This window comes from Microchirus variegatus, assembly GCF_963457635.1.
Source record: "Microchirus variegatus genome assembly, chromosome: 3".
NCBI lineage: Eukaryota > Metazoa > Chordata > Actinopteri > Pleuronectiformes > Soleidae > Microchirus > Microchirus variegatus.
The window spans coordinates 12,333,509-12,361,014 of NC_139804.1; the positions used below are offsets into that span (position 1 = coordinate 12,333,509).

Sequence of the window (27,506 nt, forward strand, 5' to 3'; positions counted from 1 at the left end):
TAACTTTTTTAAAAACTCAAACTGGGATGTAAACTCAAAAGTTGATTGCAGAAAGTTGCCTTGAAATTTTGAGTTTTCTTTTTCACAGTGTACACAAAAAGTACAAACACAAACACACAAAAAGTACACACTTAAAAAGTTGCAACAATCAACAATCAATTTCACATGTTTACAGCCCAACGAAAGATCTCGAGTTTGTAAAAAGTTCCATCAACTCATATTATTTTGTGCGACAAATCTGTAAGTTAGAGTTGTGCCACCTCAAAATTCAAAATGTATTTTCTTAATTTATTCCATTTTTAATGATCTGAACAAAAGATTAATTAGCAAACTGTTTGAAAACAGAATTTTGAGTTGCCACAACTCTAACTTACAAGTTTGTCGAACAAAATAATATTAGTTGATGGAGATCTTTTGTTGGGCTGTATTGCAGTAAGTTGCCTTGAAGTTTTCTCAACTTTTTGTTTTTACAGTGTATAAATAAAGACTATTATTTCCATCATCATCATTATTATTATAATGGTTACATCATTGATGCTGCTTTAGAAGCCAGTGTGTAAAACTTGGTTGAAATTATTCTAATTCTGGCAAAAATGGAAAATGAAATACTCATTTTGTACAAGTGCACAATCACCTGGAGCTGTGGTTTGGGTTTAGCTTGTCTATACAGTGGCCCACAATGGACAACCAGAGTTTTGATGCGAACTGAAGGAAACAAACAGTGAGGTGAGAGATGATATTCAGCTGCAACATTAAAACTAAAAGTTTACACACTCCAGTTTTGTTTTAAATCAAATTCTTATTTTATTATAAAATAAAAGCACAATCTGGTCAGAGGTCGTCGTAGGTCACAGCATCAGGAACAAGCAGAGGAATCCTATAAATCTATTTATTTATCTATTCTGATGAAAAGACTAGTGGTTAAAAAAAATATATTTTCAATCCTTTCACAATAAAAGCCTTTTGATTCTCTTAAAAATAGAGAACCTACAGACTACAGTAGGTCAGAGAGCAATAATTTAATTTTAAAAAGGTGAGACAGAAAAATGCTGCCTCAGTATTGACATTTAAAGGCACAATACTTCACATATTTAACTACACCAACAGGCTGTTTTCCTGTGTTTTTAGTCCTTTTCGCAAAGACAGCAGTTCAGAGTTGAACGTCCAGTTGTTTTTGGGGGTTTTTTTGTGTAACACTCTGCGGCATTAGCCTTTAGCCTAGCCTGTCATTCTTCTTCTTGCGTGAATGTCTGGTACAGCTGGCACAGCAGAAGCTGGAGTAGTACGTGTTGGAGCAAAGTCGGGCGTAAACTATCAGCTCACAGTTGGCAAGATCGGGCTGGTCCACGCAGTCAGGCGACACATCATCACCTGCCGTGACAGCAACAAAAAAGAGGAGGTGATGTCATTCTGTACATTTTATATATACATATATATACATATGCAGCTTGTGAACAGTTATTTCATGTTATTTCATTCATTTGGAATAAAAAAAAACTTTTGAATTCATACATTTTTCGTTTGTGTCAGATTATTATATTATTTATAACATAATTGTGATGAACACTGGACGGAAGGGCCACCTCTTACCGTTCCAAACCGTACCGTACTGTACTTTGTACCGTTACAAACGTAATCACACAATCGAGACGAATGAGTGGGACGATCATCCTCACCTTGCTGCGTGTCTTTAATGACCTTCACTTCAGCCGTGGCGCTGACTGAGTAGATGCCGGTGTAAGCGTTACACGTGTACGTTCCCTCGTCCGATGGCTTCACATTGTTCAGGATCAGACTGCCGTCAGATGACAGCACGACATCACGACCGTCCGGGCGCACCAGGACGCCATTTCTGTCCAAATGAAAATTTAGTCAGTTAAAACTGCCTGTGATTTGTGAAGCTGCTGCTGTTCAGTGAGAGAGAACAAGTTTCTCTCTTTAAGGTTAATTAGAATTCAATCAATCAATCAGACTTTATTTATGTGATATGTATTTAAATATAAATTGCTTTACACAATAAAACCCTCTCACAGGCAGAGACACACATACATACAGACACACATACATACAGACCCACCAAAACAGTTACAGGAAGAAAAGATGAAAGAAATACATGTTATGGAGACAAAACTGTCAGGAAACATCATCACTGAAGTGTAATTAGTAAATAAAAAAAAAAGGAGTCAAAATGCATTACAAATAAAAGGCAGAAAACTGAAATAAAGTAAAATAAAGCAAATACTAAATAAAATATAAGATATGTGGGGGTTTTCTCAAAACTGTAGGAGGAGATGCATTTCAAAGTTTTGCGCGGGAGAAGAACGCATCCAAGATGGCCGACATCGCTTTTGGGTGAAATTCGCGTTCATAGACATGTTCAGGGGCGTTGTCTCGTGTTACCTGTGAAGTTTCATGCCGATCGGTCAATGTATGGCAAAGTTATAGTGCGTTTCGTGTTTCGCGGCGAGCCCTCAAAATTCGCCAAACTTCTGATGGCTGCCGTTCACACGCCCTTTTGAATCTGTGAAACATTCTCCAAACATTTGATCTTGGAAGGGTCTAGTACAATTTGACGCGTTTTTTTTTTTTATCTTCCTAGGATAAACGGCCTCAGAGCAGCAAGCTCAGTTACTAAACTTGCGAAATGCCAAGAAATACGCCAAATCCAAGAAGGCGGACTTCCTGTTGATTTGAGGTCATGGTATCAAGAGGATTTTTTTTTCCGTCTCGGGCCGGGCAATATGCCCACCGATTTTCAAGAACTTCGGCGCAACTAAACTTTTTCCAGCTCCATAGGCACTTGACCTGTGGGGGTGTTACTGAGCCATTTTGCATTGGTTTTTCACAAGTACATTATTTTATCGAATTTTTCGGCAGTTCTGAAATTTTCGTCACTTTTCACGCACGTTTATGGGGTCAAATTCAAGATTTACCAGGGATAAAAATAATAATAATAATAATCTGAGCAATTTCAATAGGTTCCTCGCCACCTTTGTGTCGAGGTCCCTAATAATTAAAACAATAAATAAAGGTAACACTTTAGATTAGGGAACACATATTCACCATTAACTAGGTGCTTACTGTATATAAGTAGCATATTAGCCCTTTATTAGTAAATATTAAGCACGTATTAACACCTTATGTAGGAAAACTCTTAATTCATGTCACAATAGAGGTAGAATAAGGTTATGTAGAATAAGGTGTTCATACATGCTTAATGATTACTAATAAAGGACTAGTATGCTACTTATATATGTTAGTAAAAACCTAGCTAATGGTGAATATGTGTTCCCTAATCTAAAGTGTTACCTAAATATTAATAAGAGATTAAAGAGTAACACTTTATATTAAGGAACACATATTCACATATATAGTCCTTTATTAGTAATTATTAAGCACGTATTAACACCTTATTCTAACTCTAGTAAGACATGAATTACAATGGTGTTAATACGTGCTTAAAGGTCTAGTTAGTATGCAACTTATATGCATGTTAGTAAGCACATAGTTAATGGTGAATATGTGTTCCTGCGTTAATATGAAATGTACTTAGTTAAATGTATAAATAAATAGACTGAGGATTAAAATAATAAACTTTCAAACATAATAATAATAATCTCTTTAATAAAGAGAATCCGTTTTTAATTAACTTTTTTTTATTCTGATTTAATGAAACATCTTTCTCATCATGTAAGACTTATTTTCAAGAAGTCTTACAATAGGGTTGTATTTTGTATGTTGTATTTTGAAAGCCAATTATAAGCCAAATATCGTTCAAATAAATAATAAGCAGACAGTATTAGATAGACCTCCTCCTGCCTTTCACAGCCTCCTCGCCCACATCCTCCACATCTACATAAAAAACAACACTACACAGAATTAAAGCATTAAAGAGAAACAGATACATGAAAAAGTCCAAATAAAAATAGAACTGGTCTCATTGGATGTTTTTTAAATCAGACTGTAACTCAACTCATTCTCGACTTTCATAATTCTGTCGTCTGTATATCTTTTCGATGAATATGATATTTTCTGTTTCCTTTACATTTGACTGTTATTTATTTGTTGTCTGTCTATAAACTTGCTGCTGTCTGTCTGTCTAGATCAGGACTCTCTTGTAGAGATCTCAATTCATCTTTTCTGGTTAAATACAGTATACTGATGATAATAATAGAAAAAAAAATAAAAATGAGTTGGGGCAAGACCTTTCAAATGTAAATATCTTAATTTGAAAACAAACTATGTAGGTGTTTATGAAACATCAGGTCTAAAAAAGGAGAAACAATACTTCATTACCTGGACCAGCCGATGTTAATGTTATCTCCTGACACCACACAGGGCAGCAGAGCTGTGCTGCCTTCACCAACCTGGATGTTATTAGGAGCTGTCGTGATCTTCAGGTCAGCTGGACAATTAAAAGAAAAAAATGAAAAATGATGCAAATAAAAGTACATATATTCTCATATTCTTTTCATTTTAAAACCTATTCTCTTCTCAGTATCAGTTCAGTTTCCCCTGGATTCTTATTATTGCAAACTGTGTGATTTACTGCCCCCTCCTGCTGACTATGTGAAAGTGAGTGTATACTGGGGTCATGAAAGCTCCCTTTTGTTTTCCCCAAACTATCTTTAAGGATATGATATGTAACATTTCAGGATTCAAGAGTCTATACTGTCAATTCTGCTATATGCACAGCACATACAGATGATCAGAATGTTTCCCTTGGCCATAACACACATGGTATAAAGTCTACAAAATATATAAACATGAAAAAAGAACAAAATAAACTAAAACAGTTTATCTACAACACTGCAGCTAAGTCACAGGGTGTTTTGTGTTTAAATATAATGAATTTCATTAACCAAAATATCTTAAAACAAACCTATTATTACATCATATAGTATTATTATGTTGTATAGGTGTATAGGTTCCTCAGTGAGGAAAAATTGAAAAATGTGGAATGGTGTCCACACAATATCTATCTATCTATCTATCTATCTATCTATCTATCTATCTATCTATCTATCTATCTATCTATCTATCTATCTATATATCTATCTATCTATCTATCTATCTATCTATCTATCTATCTATCTATCTATCTATCTATCTATCTATCATGACTTCATGGTGACAGACCTGGTGTAGTGTACTAAAATAACAGGATGTTTTTAGTTTTTAGAAACGCACCTTGGACTTTAAGTTGCAGCTGCCTCTGCTCCAGCTGCTGCAGACTGGAGGCCGTACACGTGTAAACACCAGAGTCCTCAGACTTCAGACCGCTAATCACCAGAGTACCATGTGGATTCTGGGTAAACCTGCAAACGCACGAGTCAAGTCATTTACTATATGATTCACAAAGACTGGGGTCAGAACCCACAGATTCTTCTTGCTTCCCCAAACGAGTTTGCAAAATTTTCCCAACTAAAATGTTTTTATTTTTTTTAAAATAACATGCTTAAGTTGTAGTTAATTTACCAAATATGGAAATTATATTATGTGTGACAGATGCAGCTATGATTTAGTCACTACATTGTGAACACATTTTCTCTTGCAACGACTGATATTGTGTCACGAGTCACGATACTTGAAGTTACACGTGGGAACATTGGGATATACAACTCTGGAGCAGGAATTGTCTAAAATGTTAATACTGCATATAATTCTAGTAAAAGTACATATTTTATTTAGGAAATGTAATGAAGTCAAAGAAAAAGTTGTCAGAAATATAAATAACAAAGCACAGCACAGATATGTGAAAATTCTACTTAAGTACAGTAAAAAAGTACTTGTACTTGTGCCCTCTTGGGAGCCAAAACACATGCAAAAGTGCCCTCTCGGTTGGCAAAAGACACTAAACTGCCCCCATGGCTGGTTAAAACATGATAAACTGCTCTCCTTGGAGCCAACAACGCGTTAAACTGACCTCTTGGGAGCCAAAACATGCGCGAAAGTGCCCTCTGTGGAGCCAAAACACGTGCTAAAATGACCTTTTGCAAGCAAAAACACGCTCTAAAGTGCTCTCTTGGGAGCCAAAACACGTGGTAAAGTGCCCTCTCGGTTAGCAAAACACACTAAACTGCCCCGGTTAAAACATGATAAACTGCCCTAAAAAGTGCCCTCTTTGGAACCAAAGCCCATGGTAAAGTGACCTCTTTGGAGCCAAAATAAGCACTAAAGTGCCCTCTACGCGAGGCAAAATTGCATGCCCTTTTTTTTCTTTTCGCCCCTGCCCTTCAAAAAGCCACTGAAGAAGAACAAGACTTGCCTGGAGTGAGTGAGAGTCTGTCCATCTTTCGTCCACTGAATGCTGACTGACTGCAGAGCAGAGGGAGGGACAATAACACAGGGTATTCTTGCCGTCTGTCCTCCTCGCACTTCCAGCAAAGAGGGACTTGAGCGGTCGATGCTGAACCTGAGGAACAGACACAGGAGGAAGCAGAGCCGATCAAACATGCAACATGGGAGGCAAGAGAATTTGACCAAATATCAAGAAGTTTGTGTGTCTGTAAACGTCGTTTCGTCCACTTTAAGGACAGACAGTAGAGAGGCCTCTTACCGAGGGACAGGACCGTCTCTGGGGAGGGAAGTGGGAATGAGCTGAGATGATCCCTCTATGAGTCACAGAGATAGGAAGCACAGAGTGACACTGTCAGATTAATAAACAAAGTTCTTCATAAATTGATCTGTGACAATAGAGCTTCAGCCCAGTCTTCACAGTTTACATGAGAGACAGACTAACTGTCGTTAAAGTCAGTCAATTTAGGGTTTTGACTGAATCTGGTCTCAATTAACGGATGGCACACTGAGTGTAAGTGTCCAGAAAGACATGTATGGTTGTTACAACAATTCTGACATACAAATGTATGTATATACATATATATATATATATATATATATATATATAAACATTGTATAAAAAAGGTCTTCATTCATTTGAATAAAACTTATAAGACAATGTGTCATTGAAGATCTAAGTGTAAGGTGAACCCCAGTGTATAAAATGGCTGCAATCAATGATTTGTCCATTTCTGCATTATTTGACATTTGATATTCAACTGATCAATTGAGTTTTTTCAAATAATAAAATAAAGTTATCTGACTGCAGCTTCGTATGTTCTGGTTTCTTTGTTTCTCCCTGACAATAAACTGAAAATGTGTGAACATTTTGAGATTCAGGAAACACCTGAACACACATTTTGTCCCCAAATAATCAATAGAATTATCAAGAGATTAGACCATGAAGAAAAAAATCCTTTGTAGCTCTAACCTATATAATCAATACTAGAGTTTGTGTAAATGTGAGACATTACCTGTGACAGAAAGGTAAATGTAGCGATGGTCTCGCTCACGTTCCCGCATGGCCACGCACAGAAACCAACCAGAGTCCAGTTTAGTGAGCGGACCAACCAAAAGAGAGCCGTTGGGCTGCTGGTGATGCCTGAGGAAAACACTGATTAAAATGTAAAAGGAGAACTATATGTTCATTTAAAGCCCTAAATGTGTGACTGTGTGTGTTTCTGACCTGTGAGTGGACAGAGGAACTCCATCTTGTCTCCACTCCACGATGACAGTGGAGGATGGTGGTGGACTGACTCTGCATGGCAGCACCACAGTCTGACCCACCAACGCCTCCACTGTGGACGGGTCCGACTTATCAATGGTTACTTCTCCCAGAGTCAGACTGAGGAAACAGGAGGAGGAACGAGGAAAGAAAGAGGGAAGGAAAGACGGAAGGGAAAAAGACAATGAAGAAAGAAAGAAAATGAGAAGGGGAAGATGGTAAGGAAGAAGGAAGGAATGATAAATACAAAAGAATTAAGAGAAAGGAAAGGGAGAGAGGAGATGGACACGACAAGGATGGGAAGGAGGGAGGAAAAAAGAAGAAGAAAAATAAATAAGGGAAAAACAGATGAAGGGGACAGAGAAGAGATAGAAAGAAATGATGGTAACAGGGCATAAAGGAGGGAAGAAAGAAAGGGTGGAAATAAAACACAAAAAGTGAGGAAAATGGAAAGTAAGAAAAATTTGGAAAAGAAAGAAAGGCAAAAAATATAGAAAGAAAAATAGACAGAAAGAAAGAAAAATCAAAGAAATGTCACTTTATGTTCCACTGTTGGTTGTTTAATGAGGGGTCACCACAGCAGACATAAAGATTGGCCACAACATGGCTGCAGAGGTTTGTCACTGAAAGCTCAGACGGAAAAGACGAGGGGTACAGGACAGGACCTTTCTTGTTGCTCATGCAAATGAGGACACACCAAAACAAACAATGACACCAAGTAAAAACCCACAGTACCAGCTCCCCACTACTAGAGAACCACATTCCCCCCCCACAGACAAAGTAACCCTCAAATGTTTGTACCCACATGTAAACAACAGAGTTTAGTGACGACACGCAGACGACGACATGAAGCATCACAGCACAACCTTTATTAGGTTTGATCTACACGAAGAACATGCCTGACACAGTCAGGTGGAACAATCGACACACACAAACAACACAAACACAAAGCACAAAGACGATGAACAGAAACTCTACCCAGAGAGTGAAACAATGAAAAGGTCGCTGTGAGGTCATCAACGTCTCCTGACATTTTGTCAAAAGGTAAAGGCAGAAAACAACGTGTTGCTACTCAAAGCAGGCGTGACGGCTGTGGAGCGTGGAGCATCTAAGCACAGTGAGCGATGTGAAGCTACATGAAGAGCATGGTGCGTACAATAAAGCAAAGCACATTTAAGATATTTTGTAGCACAGAAAAATGATTCATATTTTTATAGAGAAATTCAACCTCCGAGCAGGAAAATGGTGATTGTTTGGTGTAGCAATGTTTCTTTAAACATCAGTGATGTCACAGTGAACTAGAGCAGTGATTCTTAAAATGTGTCATCAAATGGTTTTACAATGGGATCTAATAAAGGGAATAGTTGTTAACATCAGCTTTGTAAAGAAGGTTGTTGTGTGTGTTTGTCTATTTGCACATTAGTCAGTGCTTGGATGAAGAAGAAAAACATAAAACCAGATTCCATTACAAGCATCAGCCTGATTCATCTGGTTATTAATCGCTGCTCTGGAGTTCATTGCAACATCACCACAGTGAAGTAACAAGTTTAACCACAAAAACCTTAGGCTCTTTAAGTTTGATGGCTGATTTAACTGGACACATTAAACTCACATATTCAATAATTATCCTTCATTTCTTTCAGAGTTCTGCTGAATTATTTGAAAATGCGTGCGGTTTGTTCTGGATCTGATTTGTCATGTCCTGTAAAACCTTGTTGTAGTCTGGAAATCTAAGTAAACATGAAACTATGATAACATATGGCACGTTTCCACTAGCTCGACTCGGCACGGCACGATTATTTTACGTTTCCACTGGTACTATTTTTAGTACCTGCTATGGCGAGGTTCTAACCGAGCTGAGGCGACACTATGTCTATAAAAAAAGCCAACCTAAACCGTGCTGTGCCGAGGTGAGCTGGGACCATAGGTGGAAAAGGGGCTATAGTAACTTCATCATCAGATTTTGAGGAGATGAGTGAATGATGGAGATAATTAGTCTTTGTTTTGTGGGTTCTGTCCCCTTCAGCTCACTCTTTGGCTGTACTCAGAGCCAGAGTGAGGCAGAGTGGGGCTTCTTCAGTGGGAATAAGAAGGCAGTGAACAGCAGTGGTGGACAGCAGGACTGGGGCAGGTACTGAGCTCCCGGCGTCTCCGGGCTCTTACCTCGCAGCTGGGCTGCTGTGCTGAGCAGCGGTGACGGGTGAAGGCCGGCGTCCCCGCAGATAGATTCTAGCTCTGTGTGCATTGGTGGCAGCACTTGTGGCCTGTCTGCTGTTGCCTCTGGTCGAACCTCCCGGGACTGTGAAACCCCCCCCCATGTTGTGTGACCCTCCGGATGTGGATCCTCCTCTCGGGGTAGATTCACTTCTTGGTGTTTGCTCTCCAGCAGGATTTACAGGCCTCGGGCCCTGATGGCTCGGTGCAGGCACCTCACACGCTCTCTGACACTCGGCCCGAGTCATGAAGTTGTTGCTGTTGCCGTGGCAACTTCCATACCAGAAGTGAACGCACTTGGAAGTGATGACGTTGTAGTGGTAGCGTGATATCCAGTGGCTGCAGGAGCCGGCAGCACGAGGCAGGGAGCAGATGGAGCGCTCGACTGCAGCAAAGAAACAGGGGAGGTGAAGTTAGGAGCACGAAATCTCTGCATCACAGTCTGAACTGCAATTATCACTCAGCAAGTTTCCATGCCGTTACGCCATGGACCACAGCTCCTGTCCAAATACAGGTACTAAGTACTAGTACTTAGTGTGTCTCTGCTAAGCTAAGTGGCTTGGTAGTATTAGCAGTTTTTGGTTGACCCTGAAGTGCCATTCCGTGTCTTTTTACAATATTAACTTTGAAAAGCGTTAATTGTGCTTGGACATCTAGTCCAAGCATGTCCAGGGGCCTCATGTACAGACTTGCGTGGATTTCCTACTAAATCTTGGCGTACGCCAAAACCCAGAAACTGTCATACGCACAAATAAATTCAGATATATCAAAGTGTGCGTACGCATGGATCCAAGCACGTTCCCTTTGTACATCCCAAATCAACGTGGAATTGAGCGCACATGCAGAGGTGCTAAACTCCTCCCCGTCCACGCCCCATTTACATATGCAAATCAATTTAAATAGGCCCTGAGATTCACCTCTTTGATCAAATAACGCACTGAATAAAGGAAAGTAAAGGAATTTCACACAGTCTGAGCAAGAGATTCTAGTGAATGAATGAAAACGCGCAGGAAGATTTTGGGAGCGTGTGCGTGAGTCTGTAAATGCCGTGGTATCCGAGCAGCGCACACACACACACACACACACACACACACACACACACACACACACACACACACACCCTAAGATCAGAAATGGTCAGATCTCAAGGTGAAGGTGAAGCAGAGGGTTTGTGCTCACCGCCGAAGCAAAATGACCGCGACAGGTCATACAATTGGCTGCTCACAATACACACCGCTCGTGCGTAAAGATGGCAGGATATTAAACACTTTGACTCATGTTTTATTTTTTAATTTTTTTCTCACAATTAAAGAATGCAGAAGTGCGCCGCGTACGACATTTCCAACTTTACGCCCACTTTCACTGACATGAATACTGAACACAGGGAGACGATCAGAGGCTTGTTAGAAAGCTCTGTAGCTCTAATTTCACCAGCAGAAAATAAAGAAACCCAAAAACATGATATTTGAATGCGCACATGCCCAAATGTGCATTGCGCTGGTTTACATAAGGGACAATTAAAATAAACTATTATAAACTATTTACTCACCTAGAAGCCACCCATCACACACTGTGCCAGCCTGTTCCCTGTTAGTCATAATGAATGAGTCGTGCGTTGAACCAGACCACCTTACACGATGTTAGCTGCATTTGCGCATCACATATGATTTGAACATTGATGGAATGAAAATGTTTCCTATTAACGTAAACGAATTCTGTGACGGCGCTTTTATAGCAATGTGTGTGCAGTCAATAGCTCCGATTACATTAGGGAAACCGGCTCTCGCTGAAAATTGCGCTTTAATGTTGGCCTGTTTAACAGCATTGTATGGGAGTTTGATGAACCTGGATGACATTCGGATGACTCCGTCCCACACAGCTGGCATGGCTCGGCTCAGGGTTGACTGGCTCACTCCTGACCGCATCGGCTTATGAGCCAATTATCATTGTTTGCAAGTAAATCCTCGTGTTCACTAAATACTCGCTCATGTCGGATTGCACCATTTGCAAGGTGTTTATTGTTCATAAGTGTGTCTCTGATGTGCACATCACTCTGATGACTACTTGTTTTCATATTATTAACAGTTTCCCAGCATCACCACTAAGTGTCGCCAAAGGAACAATAGCTGTAGAAACGGGCGTACGCCAGCCATAAAGTTGGCGTGGGCACCGCACATTTCCATGGTCATTTCACGTTTCATACATCTGAACGTGAGCGTGGAAAAGGACGTACGCCACGTTTTTGTGCGTAAGTAACCTTTGTACACGAGGCCCCTGGTCAGTTTCTTCTATATTTTTCGGGTTGAGGCTGAGAGCAGGAAATGTAGCAGACGTGAATGCACGCTGCAAAGCTTGTTTAAAGCCCATTTCAACAAAAGGCAGTAGCACAAATCGGGACAGCACCGCTGATTGCGAGCTGCAAGCTACCGCTGTATGTGACTGTATCAGAGTTTTTGCTCCGGAGAACTCCAACACAAGGATCAAGCCGAACAGTGCCGATCTGTAGATCATTCAAAAATATTTAACAGTCCCAAATACGTGGGTTAATCTCCCAGAATTACCAGGGAAATGTCTAAAATCTCAATATTTAACACAGTAGTCTGGTCCGCGATTGGCATCATGCTGTCGCTGTATTTTAGTCCACAAACACAGAGTGTGCGCTACTGTCATGGAGGTTGTATTTAAATAGTTTAATTAACTTACACTGAAACATTGTGTATGTCACTATGTATAAAACGTCATGCATTTACACATAGTACATCATATGAATAATTATTTTGTCTTTGGTAGATTAAACAAAAAAATTATTTAAATCAAAAATCGAGTTTTTTAGCCCTAGTCTAACCTGTACTCTGTCTTTGATAACAGAGTACAATCAGTCAGAAGTCTGGTATTGCCATGATATCAGTATTGGACAATATTGGCTTTAAATGCATTACTATCTATTGGGAAACACACAAAGATTTCCTGATGAGGCTAATGACTAAATCAAAAATCTGAACACAATAATTGTATTGTTTACTAATTTCTAGTCACTTCATTTTTTTTCAAGGAGGGTTTAAAAAATGAAAAAACGATCAGAAAAAACTTGCATGCATTGATCTCCGTTCTCTTACTGTGGTTTGGTGGATCAGGGCAGCCTTCTCCGCTGGGTCCTGCTGCGATCGAGGTGCGGTCGTAGCAGCAACCGTAAGTGGTGGTTCTGCACTGAACTGCATTCTCAGTGGGGAGAGAAGGAGCAACCTAAAGAAGAAACATGTCATGATGAGATTTGGGGTGAATTCCAATTCCTTGCTTAACCCTCAATCTTAACCCTCAATCTCAAAAATGTGTGCTCCCTCTAGTGCAAGTGCTGTCCTGATTCTCAGAAAAATTAAGTTGAGGGGCAAGTTTAAGGGCTGTATCGCCCTCAATATTGAGATTTTCCGAGACCACCCTTGGTAGCAAGGGTTACCCAGAATGCTTTGCGTGTTTTCACATAACAAAGATGGCGTCGAAAGCAGCGAAGCGAGTACGGTTCAAATTAAGTATTTTCTTTGTTAATAGAGATATAAAAATGATGAAAACCATTGTATTATCTTAGTTTAGGCCCCTATTATGGATTACTGACGTCATTGTTGCGTAACATTTATTTTCATTTTACGATCTTTTGTCAATAGCCGGCCATTTGCTATCGTTCTCTTTTCAATAAGCCGTGGTGTGTGGTAACTGGCAGCTGAATATATCCGTGGTTGTGGTATTTGTATGAGTATCATCTTATAACTAACTGACAACCTAATAACTTGACTGACAAACGGATCGTAATAAATAATCCTGACGTAAATGTGTTCTTCTTCTTCTTCCACAGTCTGAAGACGTATCTGCATTTAAGGGGTGTCCCATTTCTAAGTGACAAAATAACCCTCAACACTTGGTTTTGAGGGCCAGTTAAGATTAATGGTTGAGCTTGAGGGTTAAGATTGAGGGTTAAGATAGGAATTGGTATTGGCCCTTGGTCTATTTCGCTCTTTGACACTGAGTTTCATTAGTTGTCACATCATTACCTTCTTGAGGGTGAGGATAAACAAGCAAAGCCCTAGTCTTTGTCCACACATAAACATTGTTTTTGTGTTTTCAAATGTTTGACTAATTCCAAGTTTTTTTTTTTTTTTTAAAACCTTTATTATGATCAATAATGAGCAGACTTTTTTTATTAATAGGTCTGTAAATTTGGTGTGCTTACAGTTGGTGCAAAGGCCACAAACTCTTCACATCCCTCCTTGTTGAGGCCCTGAGCAGCCGTCACACCATCTTGGCAGCAGCCATAACTGATGCATAGGAAAAAAAAGACAAGTACAAAGAAATTAAACAGTTATTCATGAAAGTGCCGCATAAAGTATCTTTCACTAACGCCGAGCTCAAACCGAAACAATCTTTTTGTCTGTTATGGTGACCATTGTGTCATATTAGATGGACAAAGCTAGAGCTAGACAACACACGGCGAGAAGACTGCAATGGCATCTGAAGTGGCGTGTTGTGTTCAGGAAAAAACAGTATAAAATATCACTATGGCCCTACGGGGAAGTCTGAACATCTACAAAGGAATAGTGTGTCACATTATATTAGTTCGAACTTGATTTTAGGAAAAAGTGACAGTCTAGAAAAAGAAAAAAGCAGTACAGCTTACAGAAGTACTGCATGTGCCAGATCCAGCTACAATCATGATTACAACATGTAGTCTGACCTCAGCATAGCTTTATCTGTAAGAGAAGCTGAACTTCAACCTGGTCGTTTGGTGGTAAATGCGGTGGCTGCTTGTGGAATGACAACAAGGAAAAAACAAAAACTTCGACACCCACTAAGTTCCCTTCAAGAAAACCCATTATTATATTTTTGTCGACACTGAACTGGCATATTTCTGGCCCAGTGTGTGATTTTTTTACATAACCAGAGGCGTGACATGTAACACCACAGTTTCTGGTTGTCTCTTTTCCACAGACATCTGGACTGTGTGGCATAATGGCAGGACAACAATGTGTAAAAGGGGCTTAAGACTTAAACTGCTCGTATATGTGACCTCAACCACGGTGTAATGACAGGTTTGATACCTGGTCTGAATGCAGGCTGGTTGGGCAGGAATGGGCGCTGGGTCCTGTGGGCAGCCCAGACTCTGGGGGCCTCCGGCTGAAGTGTGTCCGTCTGGACAGCAACCATAATAAGACTGGCTGCAGTGGAGAGCAGGGGCGGAGCTATGAGGGTCGTGGATGGGGTTTGTCTGGGTCTGATCCGTCTCTGGTCTGTGGACTGAGATGAAAACAACACAGAGGGGAATTCACACAGTGTAAATTTACACCAGACCCCACAGTCTGCCTGTTTTAAATTCAGTTCACACATAAAAAATCTACGCCTTTTGTGTCTGAGGCTACACAGTCAGATTTCACACATGTCTAACACAATAAAAAACACAAGGAAACCATCGTATTTGTTTTTAGATAGATGAAAGCACTGTAACAAGTATGCACATTCAGTGTGAATAATTCAGTAACATGTGAGGACATGCAATACCTCAGACTTGAAATTCATGACACTGGGACAACAAGGAGAAGTGAAAATTGCCAGAAACGGCACACTTCATTGCTTCTGAAATATTTTAATCAGGCTGACAAAGTCCAGTGACCCCAGAAAACATGTGGATCAGGCCTGGGACAGAGGAGGAGGCACAGAGGGGACAAGTGCTTACTGGGACAAAGAGACTGGAGTGATATTAGGGAGGAGGAGGAGGAGGAAGGTACAGTCACACCTACAATAATTTTGGTCCAAATGCTAGGAAATATTTCAAATTCTCAAAGTGGTATATCCATCAACACATTGATTTAATTGATTTGTTTCTCTTTTTTTTAGAAGCTCTACAGTGACAGAGTTTGACACTTACCTGCTGTGTTATCTGGCACATACGGCTGGAACACAGTCTGAGTGTTGTCATGACCACGTGGGTCCTGGATGCTGGGGACAACTGCACACAGAAAAATGACAAACCAATGACAGCTCAATTTATTATGAGTAGCTAAATTATATAGATGCAGGCTCAAACTATGATGACTGGTGTTTTTATCCATTTTTTCGTGTAATGAGATTACAAATTTCACATCACTTGTGCTGGGGGACATGAATACCACCACCCACAGTGACATTTCTGTTACCCTGTTTGAACTAGTCACTCACACAAAATATTTTTAATTCAGCACAATTTGCGGGTTTCGAAGTCATACAGTTCATTCTCCTGCAGTAAATGATGATTTTGACATGTATTGGTTCAATTTAGGATCCAGTGTTGCATAGACTGACCCTGTGGTCTGTAGCAGGCCTGTGGGTTGCAGCGCCCCACTGTGGAGGGTTTAGGGTGGGCATCACACTGGTCCACGGGATACAGGTTCCTCTCTGGGTCTGAGCAGATCACCTGACGCTCTCGAGAACCTGAGCCACAGCTCTTAGAACACTGCAGAGAAAAGAAAGTGATGCCACCATGAGATTTAATACTGACCTAAAACAACTGCGCTGCGTTGTATGTGCTCACCAGTGTTATTATGTAACGAAGTACAAATTTTCACATATCTGTACTTTACTTCTTTATTTATATTTCAACAACAACTTTTACTTTTACTCCACTACATTTCCTAAATAAAATGTGTACTTTTACTCAGATACATATGATTTAACCGCCTTAGTTACTCGTTAATACAAAATAAAAGTTGAGTTGGTGACGTAATGCCTGTTTGTTGCTGCTAGTTGTTTTTAGTTGCACCAGCTGTTAGCCGATCAGCTGTTAGCCGCTCAGCTGCTAGCCGCAGATTTCTGCTCCAAGTGGACTTAAAACACACCAGCGGCTCGTTGTACTTTCTTACTGTGCTTAAGTAGAATTTTCACATAGCTGAACTTTACTTCGTTATTTATATTTATGCCAACTTTTACTTTTACTCCACTACATTTCCGAAATAAATTGTGTACTTTTACTCCAAAACATTTCCCTTAACCATCTTCGGTACTCGTTACTACAAAATAAAAGTCTAGTTGATGACGTAATGCCTGTGCTAGTTGTTTTTTAGCTGCACCAGCTGTTAGCCGCTCAGCTGTTAGCCGCTCAGCTGTTAGCCGCTCAGCTGTTAGCCGCTCAGCTGTTAGCCGCAGTGGACTTAAAAAACACCAGCGGCTACCGTGTCCGACACCAAGGCTCTGGTCTCCTGTCTCCAGGTTTTCTATTGTACACGATCAGGACGCCGTGTCTCAGCTACCAGCTGTTACAGCTAGCAAGCTCACGCAGATAAACCGCAGCTAATTATTATAACCCTAACCCTAACCTCTAATCCTAACCGTATTGTCTCAACTTAAGCTTAATTAAAACACAGTGTGTCTAGAAGCTCCACAAACTCCAAAATTTTCACAAATTCCAGAAGTTTCAAAAATGCAAGCAGCAACACGTCAGAGAGAGCTTGTTAATAATTTAATGTTGTTCGCCTGTATCTATTATGCTTTTATTGTTAAGAAGACACAATAAATGTCATATTCAAAATTAAATACTTTTACTTCTTATACTTGAGTACATTTTATATCCAGTAAATGTCAGGTACTTTAAGACTTTTACGTAAGGTGACTAACTTCTACCAAAGTCATTTTCTGGTAAGATACTTGTACTTTTGCTCTAGTATCACTTTCAAGTACTTTATACAAGACTGGTGCTCACTGTTGTCTACCACACTCACCAGTCCCCACTCGCCAACGTGCCAGCTGATCTGTCTGGGGCAGACGGCCGTCTCACAGGGTTGGACAGTAGGAGGACGGAGCAATTTCCTGCAGGATGCTTCCTCCAGCATCATCCCACCTGAACCCACACAGGTCACTTCTCTGGTCTGTTCACCTGAACCGCAGGTCACAGAGCACTGCACACACACACAACCACAGAGATTATGCCACAGACACTCACCTGAATGTTGAGGATGATCAATAATGATCAACCTTTGGTCACAGTTGTTTATCACATACTTTGTCAAGTTAAGAAAAAATGTATTTTCAACACTTCGAGAAATGTTTCAACAGTCTGCAATTTGATGCTTTAATTTGATATTTAAATATGCCCTCATCTCGTGTTAATATTAAAACTCAATTCAAACATTATTACAAATAAATTGAGACAAGATATGAAATAATATGGTTTTGATAATATCAGTGTTCTGATTGAATCTACTTTCATAAATTACACATTTATCATAAGATGTGTGTTTCCATAGTAACTACATCCTCAGTTATTCTGTATTTGTTCAATTTCAGAGGATCATTATTACTCATCTTCATTTATTAGAAATTTGATTTCATCTAACTCGCACAGTTCACTCACCGCACTCCAGTTGGTCACACGATACTCGGCACATCTGTGCATGTTGCAGGTCTGCTGAGATAGCGGTGCCTCAGTGTAAGCAGCACAAACGGCGTCCTCTTCCACACGGGGCCCTGATGCATCATGGGAGATGCACTGCACGCTGCGCACCTGAGAGCCTCCACCACAGGTAACAGAGCAGAGATTCCACTCCCCAGTTTTCCAGCTTGGAAAATCAAAGTTGAGAGACAGAAGACAAAAATCATGGGTTGCACTAGTGGAGTTATGTTGTTGGAAATCAAAAAATGTGTTTTCATTAGAAGAAAGTGACTATAAATGTTTGATTATGTCGAGCATTATCTGGACAAAAAGGTGCTTCATTTATAATATTATAATTTGTGTAATGAATGTTCCAAACTTCAAATCCCCCCTTTCTTCGCAGTTATTTAAATCTAAACAATACGACCACAGACCCTGGTTTACCTGTTAACATAGGCCCTAAGTCTGTGAGGATCGCCACAACTGTGGTGGATACAGGTCCGCCAGCCTTTTACACAGTCATAAGTCATAACACACCAATACCAGTCAAAAACTGTTCTCAAAACTACACATTTCCATTTGACTGTAATCTACCTGTGGACTTCTGGGCATGGGTGGGGGTTACATGTGCGGTTGGACTGTGGCCTTGGCAGAGATGCACAGAGATGGTCAGAATAGGCTTCATTATCAATGGTGCAGAAGACCGACCGAGACTGGTAGCCTGATGAAGAAAAAGAGGGGGAAATTAATTGTTTTCATTTTCAAGATGAGCATACAGCTTCAAACAAAGAGAAATGCATAAGATGATCTAACCCGATCCACACTCTCTGCTGCAGGTCGACCAGGATCCAAAACTCCAGTAGTAGCCTTGCCTGGAGCGTCCATTAGGAAGGTAAAATTCATACTCCACCCCTTGGTTTGGCTCCTGGCTGATCAGCTGAGGATTGAAGGTTGTACATAAAGTGAAATACTTAACTGACTAACCAACGTTAAATTAAGTTTAATTTATCTAATATTCATCCATTCATTATCTACTATCTCAGACATATCTCTTGGAAATGTCTGGTTTGTATTATAGCAGTGGCTATAAAAATAGAAATATGGTGTCGTGTGATAAAAATATATCTCCCAAGTGTGATCTTACCTCAACAACAAGAGGTTCAGTGGTGGGACCGCGGCCGATGATGGTTTCAGGCACGTTGTCGCCCTCAGCACCACGTTGGTAGTACAACATGGTGCCAGCGATCGGTGTTGCCCTGGAAAACTCAATTACCCAGTGGCCATTGAGGTAATACTCCCCACGCAGGTTCTTGATAGCTGAAGATGCAGAAATGTTTCCCATTTAAATGGTAAAATGATGTACAAAGTAGGAAATAAACATGTTTGATTGTTTTGTGATTCTTAAGTAATTTGTTATCCCATAAAGTCAACCCTCTTACCGAGGTAGTTGCGTGTGGCCACTGTTTCTCTGATGCTGATGCTGGTGGCTCCAACAGGGATGATGAACATCTGGTTGTAGCCTGGGATAAAAAATAAACACAAGGGTTTCACGCAACAAAAACAAACAAAAAAACTCCATTCAGAGCTGATCTAAAGAAGTCTGCCTACTTCTCAATAATGCAGCTGTATTGAAATTGGCTTCACCTACAGGACAGATGTGGTGAATGGAGCTAAACTGCTAAAATAGTCATTTACATCTGCTTTTGGAGAAAAAGGCCACATTATACTCTTATTTTGACAGATTCAATCATTTGAATTTCAATAAATGAACACTAATATGTTTTAGGGGCCACACGGTTGGTGTAGTGGTTAGAAATTCTTGCCTTTGCAGCAAGAAGATCCAGGGTCGAACCCTCAGGAATAAGGGCCTTTCTGCATGTAGGTTTTCTCCGGGTTCTCCGGCTTCCTCCCACAAAAACATGCAATATGGGTATTAGGTAAATTGGACACACTCACTGTGTGTGAATGTGAGAGTGAATGGTTGCTTGGACTGGCGAACTGTCTAGGGCAGGGGTCACCAACCTTTTTGAGACAGAGAGCTACCATATAATATTTTTTTGTTTGTTTACCATTTAAATGATTAATATTATGCATTCAACTGCATACACATTCATTCCAGTGCTTACTCCTAACGATTACCAGTTTTTATAAACAATATCAAAGATATTTTACTGAGCGATCATACGGATACATGCAAGTGAGGTGAAGTGAAGTGGGCTACCAGGTGCCCGCGGGCACCACGTTGGTGACCCCTGGTCTAGGGTGTACCCCGCCTATCACCCTATGTCAGCTGAGACTGGCACAGTGACCCTCCACAGGAGGATAAAGTGGTAGAAGATGGATGGCTCCCTATTGTGATGTTTGATGTCATGGTAAAAAGGAGAGTTTTCCGGTTCCTCAGTGAAAGGAAAGTGTGATCAAAAACATGTGCATCGTACCAGTTGGCAGGTCTCGTACAGATAAGTTGTTCTTGACCCTGTAGCAGGACTGTCCGCTGCCCCCACACTGCAGGCAGGGGTCCTCCTGCTGAGAAGACTCCAACAGGTTGTCACAGCCCAGACGCTGGAGAAGGAGAAGTTACAGATATGAACTTTTTGTTTAGTCATTGGGCAGTGTTGGTCAAGTTACTTGGAAATAGTCATTAGTTACTGATTACTTCTCCAAGGAAGTAATCCAGTTACTTAACTGATTAATCATTTTCAAACGTAATTAGTTACTTTAATAATTACTTTACATACTTACTTTTCAAAAACATGATGCACAAACTGAATACGCTATAAATCAATAGACCTTTCAGCCTAATTCTATTCTTTCTGGTACATGCCACTTAGTAACACAGTAACGCAGTCTGCTTGCAGGAAAGCAACAGTAATCTAATTACTATTTTTTCAAGTGTAATCACTTACTTTACTCATTACTTGACTTGAAGTAATCAGATTACTGTTACATCACTATATAAACCTCTAATATGAACCTCAAAACTGGATTCTTGTTTTTGATCAGGTGTTACATGTCTACCATACCAAACATGGAGATTGAAACAATAACTTTAAAAACTCTTGAGAGCAGAGAGGAGGTGAGACGGCTGTTAATGTTTGTCTTCCTGCAGTTTTGTTTTAATGTCCTACCTTGCAGACTCCGCCCACACAAACATCCCTCCGTCCTGGGTGACATGGCGTACCATCGACCACAGCGCTGCGGTGGCGATAGTAAAAGTTTTCTCCTCTTGGCATACAGTTCAGCTCACAGGGGTTCTCAGCTGTCAGGTATGAGAATTTGTCTCATGAGTTAATATGACCACATAACATCAATATTTGGCCAGACAAACCCATTCACACCTCCATAATATGGCAGCCACTTGTAGCGTTTCCCCTGGAAGTCTGTGCCATCAAACTGAGAGCACTGCTCTTCACGGAAATCCCTGGATCCCTCTGGACATTCCTGAGGGAGGCAACAGAGAAATCAAAGGTCAATTCAGTGCAAAAACCGCCAATAAAACATTTAATAAACAGGGCTAGATAAAAATAATATATCAGATCTTTATATATTTACAGATGATACCCTAATCTATGTTGATATTGATGTCATTCAACTATAAGCATGTTCACAAGCCAAAAATGTTAAAGAACAAATATAATGTATTGTTTGCACACCTGGATGTTGCAGGAGCTATAGGACTTATCTGGCCCAACACAGTTGTGTCCTCCATCAGTCCTGGAATGTAGAAGAAGAAGATTGAAACATACTTTATTTGAACATAAATACTTACTTATACTTTATGGAGGTTGTAAAAACCATGTTTTCCTATATTCATCCCTGTAATGACTTGATGAAATGCATACAAACTGTCTGAGAGTTCATTAATACCAAGTTTAGTAGCATTCCCCCTTAATCTGTGCCTATAAAACAACTCAGACTCAACAGCAACTCTGATGAACCCAAACATGCATGACAGTGAACCTTGAAACAACGGGTTGCTGTTTTGCTACCTTCCCTTCCAGCCATACTGATAAGTCACGCTCCTGTCTGCAAGCTAAAACTGAAACTAAAACATGTCCAAACAGTCATATACTTAAGGGAAGTGTGTGTGGGACCAAAATGACCACCCTAATTTGCAGACGAATGCTTGTTTTGAAATATGAGTCATTTTGATGACAGTCTGGTAATTTGATGATTCAGCCTGTCAAATGATGATATTTAAAAGGTGTAATTCAGAGAACGACGGCAGACAAGACATGACAGTGTTAATCCAGCTCAGTAGCATTGGGCATGACTTCTTACAACTTATTCAGCATTTCATGGGAAGAGGAGACTCAATAACAGGGTGTCTGACTCACTGACTGGCTGGCTGCATGGACATGTTGAAAACCAACATCAAACAGTGCTTTTCTAAGTGAACAGATGGAAAACGTCATAATATGCATCAATTATCCAATATAGTAGACCTGTAAGCGTTGAAATATTAAATAAGGTTAATCAGAAAACTGTCCAGACATGTTGAGGAAACCTTTTTACAGACATGTTCTATCTGGCGGTCATTTTTCTTCCAAAACAAATCAAACTCGAAGTTTGATCTGTCTACACCCAGCTTCTCCTCGTGCTCAGCATTTTCAGAGTGTAAACACAGAACATGAATGATGAAGTTCAGCACCTTTAAAGACATTTTAATTAGACATTCTGTGCAGTGGTGGAAAGTGACTGCACTTCTGAAGTATTTTATTCAAATACTTACATATATATTCTATACTTCCACCTATTGTTATTCTAGGAATTCTGGACCCCCAAGGGTCCAAGGTGATGGAGCGGCCAAAAATTTAGTTTAGGCCCAAGACGAACAAAAAATCCTCTTGAGACCATGACCTCAACTCAACAGGAATTCAGCCATCTTGGATTAGGCATCCATCTTTGCATTTCGCAAGTTTCGTAACTGAACGAACTTTATCTGAGGGCCAAATTGTACTAGACCCATCCAAGATCACAAGTTATCGGAAACTTTCACTAGATAGACAGATTCACTAGGGCGTGGCCACAGCAGCCATTGGAATTTTGGCGAATTCCGATGGCTCTCCACAAAACATGAAGTGCCCTGTAACTCGCCCGTACATTGACCGATCGGCTTCAAACTTGATATGTGAGACCAAGTTTGAACATGTCTGCAAATTATAACCTGCACACAGGAAGTAGGTCACCACGAAACCAGAAGTGCCCTGTAACTCGCCCATACATTGACAGATTGCCTCAAAAAACTTCACGTGAGACAAGTGGCCGGCCAGAACACAGAGTCTAGGGCTTACCCGGCCTAGTGGTGGTGCACAACGCTGCTTTAATTTTAATTAAATTTTTTTAAAAGCTATTGTTACAGAGTTTGGTATGTGATGGGAGCTAAATTATTCAACATTTCACAATAAAACCAAAGACTGAAGACAAAGTGTGGCTCAATTTCAAGCAGCTACAAAAACAATCTGTCCTATACAGTAAGATGTAAAGGGAGATACATTTCAAACAAACCACAGAATGGTGAGAAAAAATGATGTACTTGTAAAACCGACACACATCTGCAGCAACGTAAAAGCATGAAATTATGTAAAAAAAAAAATTCAGACATAAAGATGTAAATGGTTACTCCCATCTGGTCCTCTTTCGCAGCTGATGGCCAACACCCAGTGATGAGAAGCCCTTTAAAACTTGGTCCTCCCTGCCTACAGTCTGTTTTAAAATGTAAGACAAGACCATGTCCAGTGTATTCAAGGCATTCTTTTACTATCAAGATACAGCCTGTGCCACTGAACCTCACAATTAACTTTATCCACAGAGGAAAGCAAGAGAGTGTGTGAGTTTGGGGGCCTCACAAAGGGCAGGGTTTCTAACAAAGAGACCAACTGTGAGTTAAAGTGCAGTGTGTGTGCGTGTAATGTGCGCCCATGTATTACAAATGTTGTGGGGACGTAAAACTGTTTACACAGTCACATTATGGGGACCTGTTTCCTTGTGGGGACAAAAAAACAAGTCCCCATAATGTAGATGCCTATGTTTTAAGGTGAAGAAATGTTTTAAGGTTAAGTTGGGGGTAAGGTTAGGGTCAGGGTTAGGATTAGACCATTAGTAATTACAGTTAAGGTTAGAATAAGGCTCCAGGAAATGAATGTAAGTCAATGCAATGTTCCCTGAAGTCATGAAAACCTTGTGTGTGTGTGTGTAGATAACCACAGATGACCCAAAGAGCAGGAGTTTTACCTGTGAGTGATACAATGTCTGTTTCTCATGGTCACTCCGCTGCCACAGCTGCGACTGCATTCTCCATAAGGAGCCCACGAGTCCCAGTAATCCATACTGGGTACCTGAATACACACCAGCAGTTTAAATACACAACAGCAAATAAATCGACAAGAACATTGGTTATAATGTCATTTTCTTTGCTTTCTTTTTCAATGAAAATGTTTCATACTAAAATGTGCACATGAAACACTCATTACCTAATCTATGACCTATAATCCTGTTTCACTTCTTTGAGTTTACTGATAATCTGGACAACCATTTTGTCCATTAATCATTGTCATTAAACTAAACACTGACAAAATCCTTTTCAAGATTAATGAATCAAAGAGATTGTTGTCCGTTCATTTTCTGTTGATAGACAGATTGGTCATTTAGTTAAAGTTTTATATTAAACAAAAATGAGTTTACAAACTACACTGACTTAAAAGAGAAAAAGAAAAAAGTAGATGTTTAGAACAATGGCAGAGTTCTGAAAAGATGTGGACTTTGCAGGCAACGTTCGTCATTTGTGTGTGTATTCATTCTTGGATCCAATGAGAGTTTACCGTGAGCGCTGGAGCCAAGAGCAGCTGAAGGATTACCAGTGACAGGAGCATCTTCATTGTTGCCTGGAAATAAAATAGACACTTATTCACTGTGACTAATAGAGACTATTAAACACGGAGCTACTTTTTCGGGAAAAACAAGCCAGGACGAGAGTCTGGGCAATGACACATGCCAACAAATACAATACCAATGAACGAGGGCAGAGAGAGACTGCAGGAAGAACCTGAACAAAACAACAGGATTAAGATATAGATACATAGATAATGAGCTTTGGTTTTAGTAGTGGCTATACAAATGTGTCCTGCAGCGTTCTGCTCCCTAAAACATGTCCAAGTGTATAAATCAATGTGTAGTAATGTTTTACAGAAAGTATTTGAGCATTTATCATCAAACTGAACAAACACGATGACTGTATCGACTGTAGTTTATCTTGTGGTTTGGTTTGCAGCCACCAGCCACAGCAGATGATCAACAGCTGGATCTGCATCAGTGAAGACTGTTTGAGATGGAAAACATGTTAGTCTACGCTAAAGCTACTTTACCTAGAGGTCTATGCAAATAAAATGATGCGGTTATGCATACGTTCTGCATAGTTTTATCAATTCAAACAGAAGTGGGCAAGCCATTGCTTAATCAGCAACAGTTTAGATCATTCCTGTGGAAAATTGAAGATAAAAATGACTATGATTCAGATTCCAATGGCTTAAAGGTTTATATTTGTTTGTGTGACACCAAACTAAATACCACAAACACAACAAATCAAATGCCAGTGATGTTCCTCTGTTATCGCCTCATTTAATTGTTTAACTGACATAAACATGAAGCTTCTGATGCATGTTAAGTGGCTCTCACAGGCCAGTCAGCCTGTCTGATCTGACTCTCACAAAAACAAACACCAAAAGCCCCAAACTGACCAACTTCATGGAGTCATAGCTCCTGGGTGGTGTTGGTGTAATCTGAGACTGCTCTATGTTAAGTCCCCCATCGGATCACTAGGAATGCCCCCATCATTATTTTCATTCATGCTGACAGGTATTTACATAAATGATTTAATCAAAGCTGCATATCATGCTTATTCAGAAGCCGATATAACATCATATATTTTATAGCAACGCACCAAAAACCCGGTTAACAATTATACAAAGCAGTGAAAAAAACAGACAAAAGCAGATGTTTCAGAAGCTGGAGCCAGCGAATGAATTCAAATGATGAACATTGTTCAGAGGGACATTGTTAACCACTCTGTTTTAATGATATTCTAGATCTGACTATTAACAGCTGATGTGTTGAGTCACTCCCACTGAGATTTTCTGTATCACTTCCTTATTATTACAACAGCTCAGGAAGCCTGTAGCCTGAGGGCGTACACGCTTTTATCCACCCACATTTACAATTATTCATCAGTCATCAAGGGCAAGCAGTGTCTTGTGTCCTGTATGTGAGCCGTGACTGCAGCCTCTGTACAAATATGTCAATGAATTGATATATTATGCCTATATATTTATAAAGACTCAATGAACCATAAACTGTTTTGTCTGCCTCTTCTCCCCTAACTTGTCTGTTTTGGCTCTATTCATCATGGTGTATTGTTACCTTATCAGAGCTGCAACAATCATCCAATTAGTGGTCAAGTACTGAACATAATATTTTGAAAACAGATCATATGATTTCAGCTTCTCCAAACATTTGATTTGTTCTGAATAAAATGTATACCTAAAATGCACCTAAGCATTTAGGTCAGGGGTCTGCAACCTTTAGAATGAAAAGAGCCATTTTTGTCCCCTTTTCACCCAAATAAAAATAATCTGGAGCAGCAAAACCTATTTGATCCTAAAAATGAAGATAAAATCACTTGTATAGAGTATATACACATATATACTCTATTTAAAAATCCACAGTTTGTCGCAAGTTGATACCCAATCTTTAAAGTATAGAAAAACGACAAATAAAACTATTTTTTTATAGTATTTTATTAGCTTTTGGGGGAGGTTTTTCAACTGGATGTGACGGATAAAATATGAAAACATTTCTATTTACGCCTTTATCTTGACAAAAAAGTGTGAAAAACATGAATACTTTTTTCTTCAACGCTAGAAGGAGCCGCTACAGAGAGCCTGAAGAGCCACATGAGGCTCTAGAGCCGCAGGTTGCAGACCCCTGATTTAGGTGAACTTCAGTTAACCTTCTCTAAACTTTTGAATGCACATGCTGTTCACATCACAACAACTGTCTGATGTAGTAGAACTAAAAGTTCTGGTTCATATGACTATTCAAACAGTCCTCTTCAGCATCATGAGACCAAGATCAAGTTATTGAGACATTGTTTTGTTGTGGTATTGCCACTACTGTTGTTAGCAGACATTATCATTGCACCCTTCTACTTAAATGCCCTGCTTTCATGCTAGAATATCACTGTAGCATGAACTTTTTTTTTTTAACTTCTTGTGAGTAGCGTGTGTGACATATTATGAGAAAATGTGCCTCTCCTCACCCTCTTCAAACGCGGTGTCTTTCCTGCAG

The 27,506-nt window shown here is 40.0% G+C and overlaps 1 protein-coding gene across 1 annotated transcript; it reads right to left on the minus strand.

Annotated features, from left to right (window-relative positions):
* Nucleotides 1–1,213: 1,213 nt before the first annotated feature.
* Nucleotides 1,214–27,506, minus strand: LOC310924958 (papilin-like; the record flags this gene model as incomplete). The annotated part of the gene is given in 29 exon segments (XM_083886824.1): nt 1,214–1,371; nt 1,677–1,852; nt 4,297–4,405; nt 5,191–5,318; nt 6,269–6,415; nt 6,560–6,614; nt 7,314–7,441; nt 7,526–7,684; nt 9,728–10,163; nt 12,895–13,021; nt 14,001–14,085; nt 14,866–15,061; nt 15,690–15,770; nt 16,103–16,253; nt 17,515–17,691; nt 18,147–18,351; nt 18,609–18,632; nt 18,634–18,672; nt 18,759–18,885; nt 18,978–19,101; nt 19,309–19,481; nt 19,604–19,684; nt 20,603–20,726; nt 21,293–21,423; nt 21,503–21,605; nt 21,818–21,878; nt 24,399–24,502; nt 24,986–25,048; nt 27,478–27,506. Coding segments are annotated over 28 exon segments (3,666 nt in total). The 5' UTR covers nt 25,043–25,048; nt 27,478–27,506.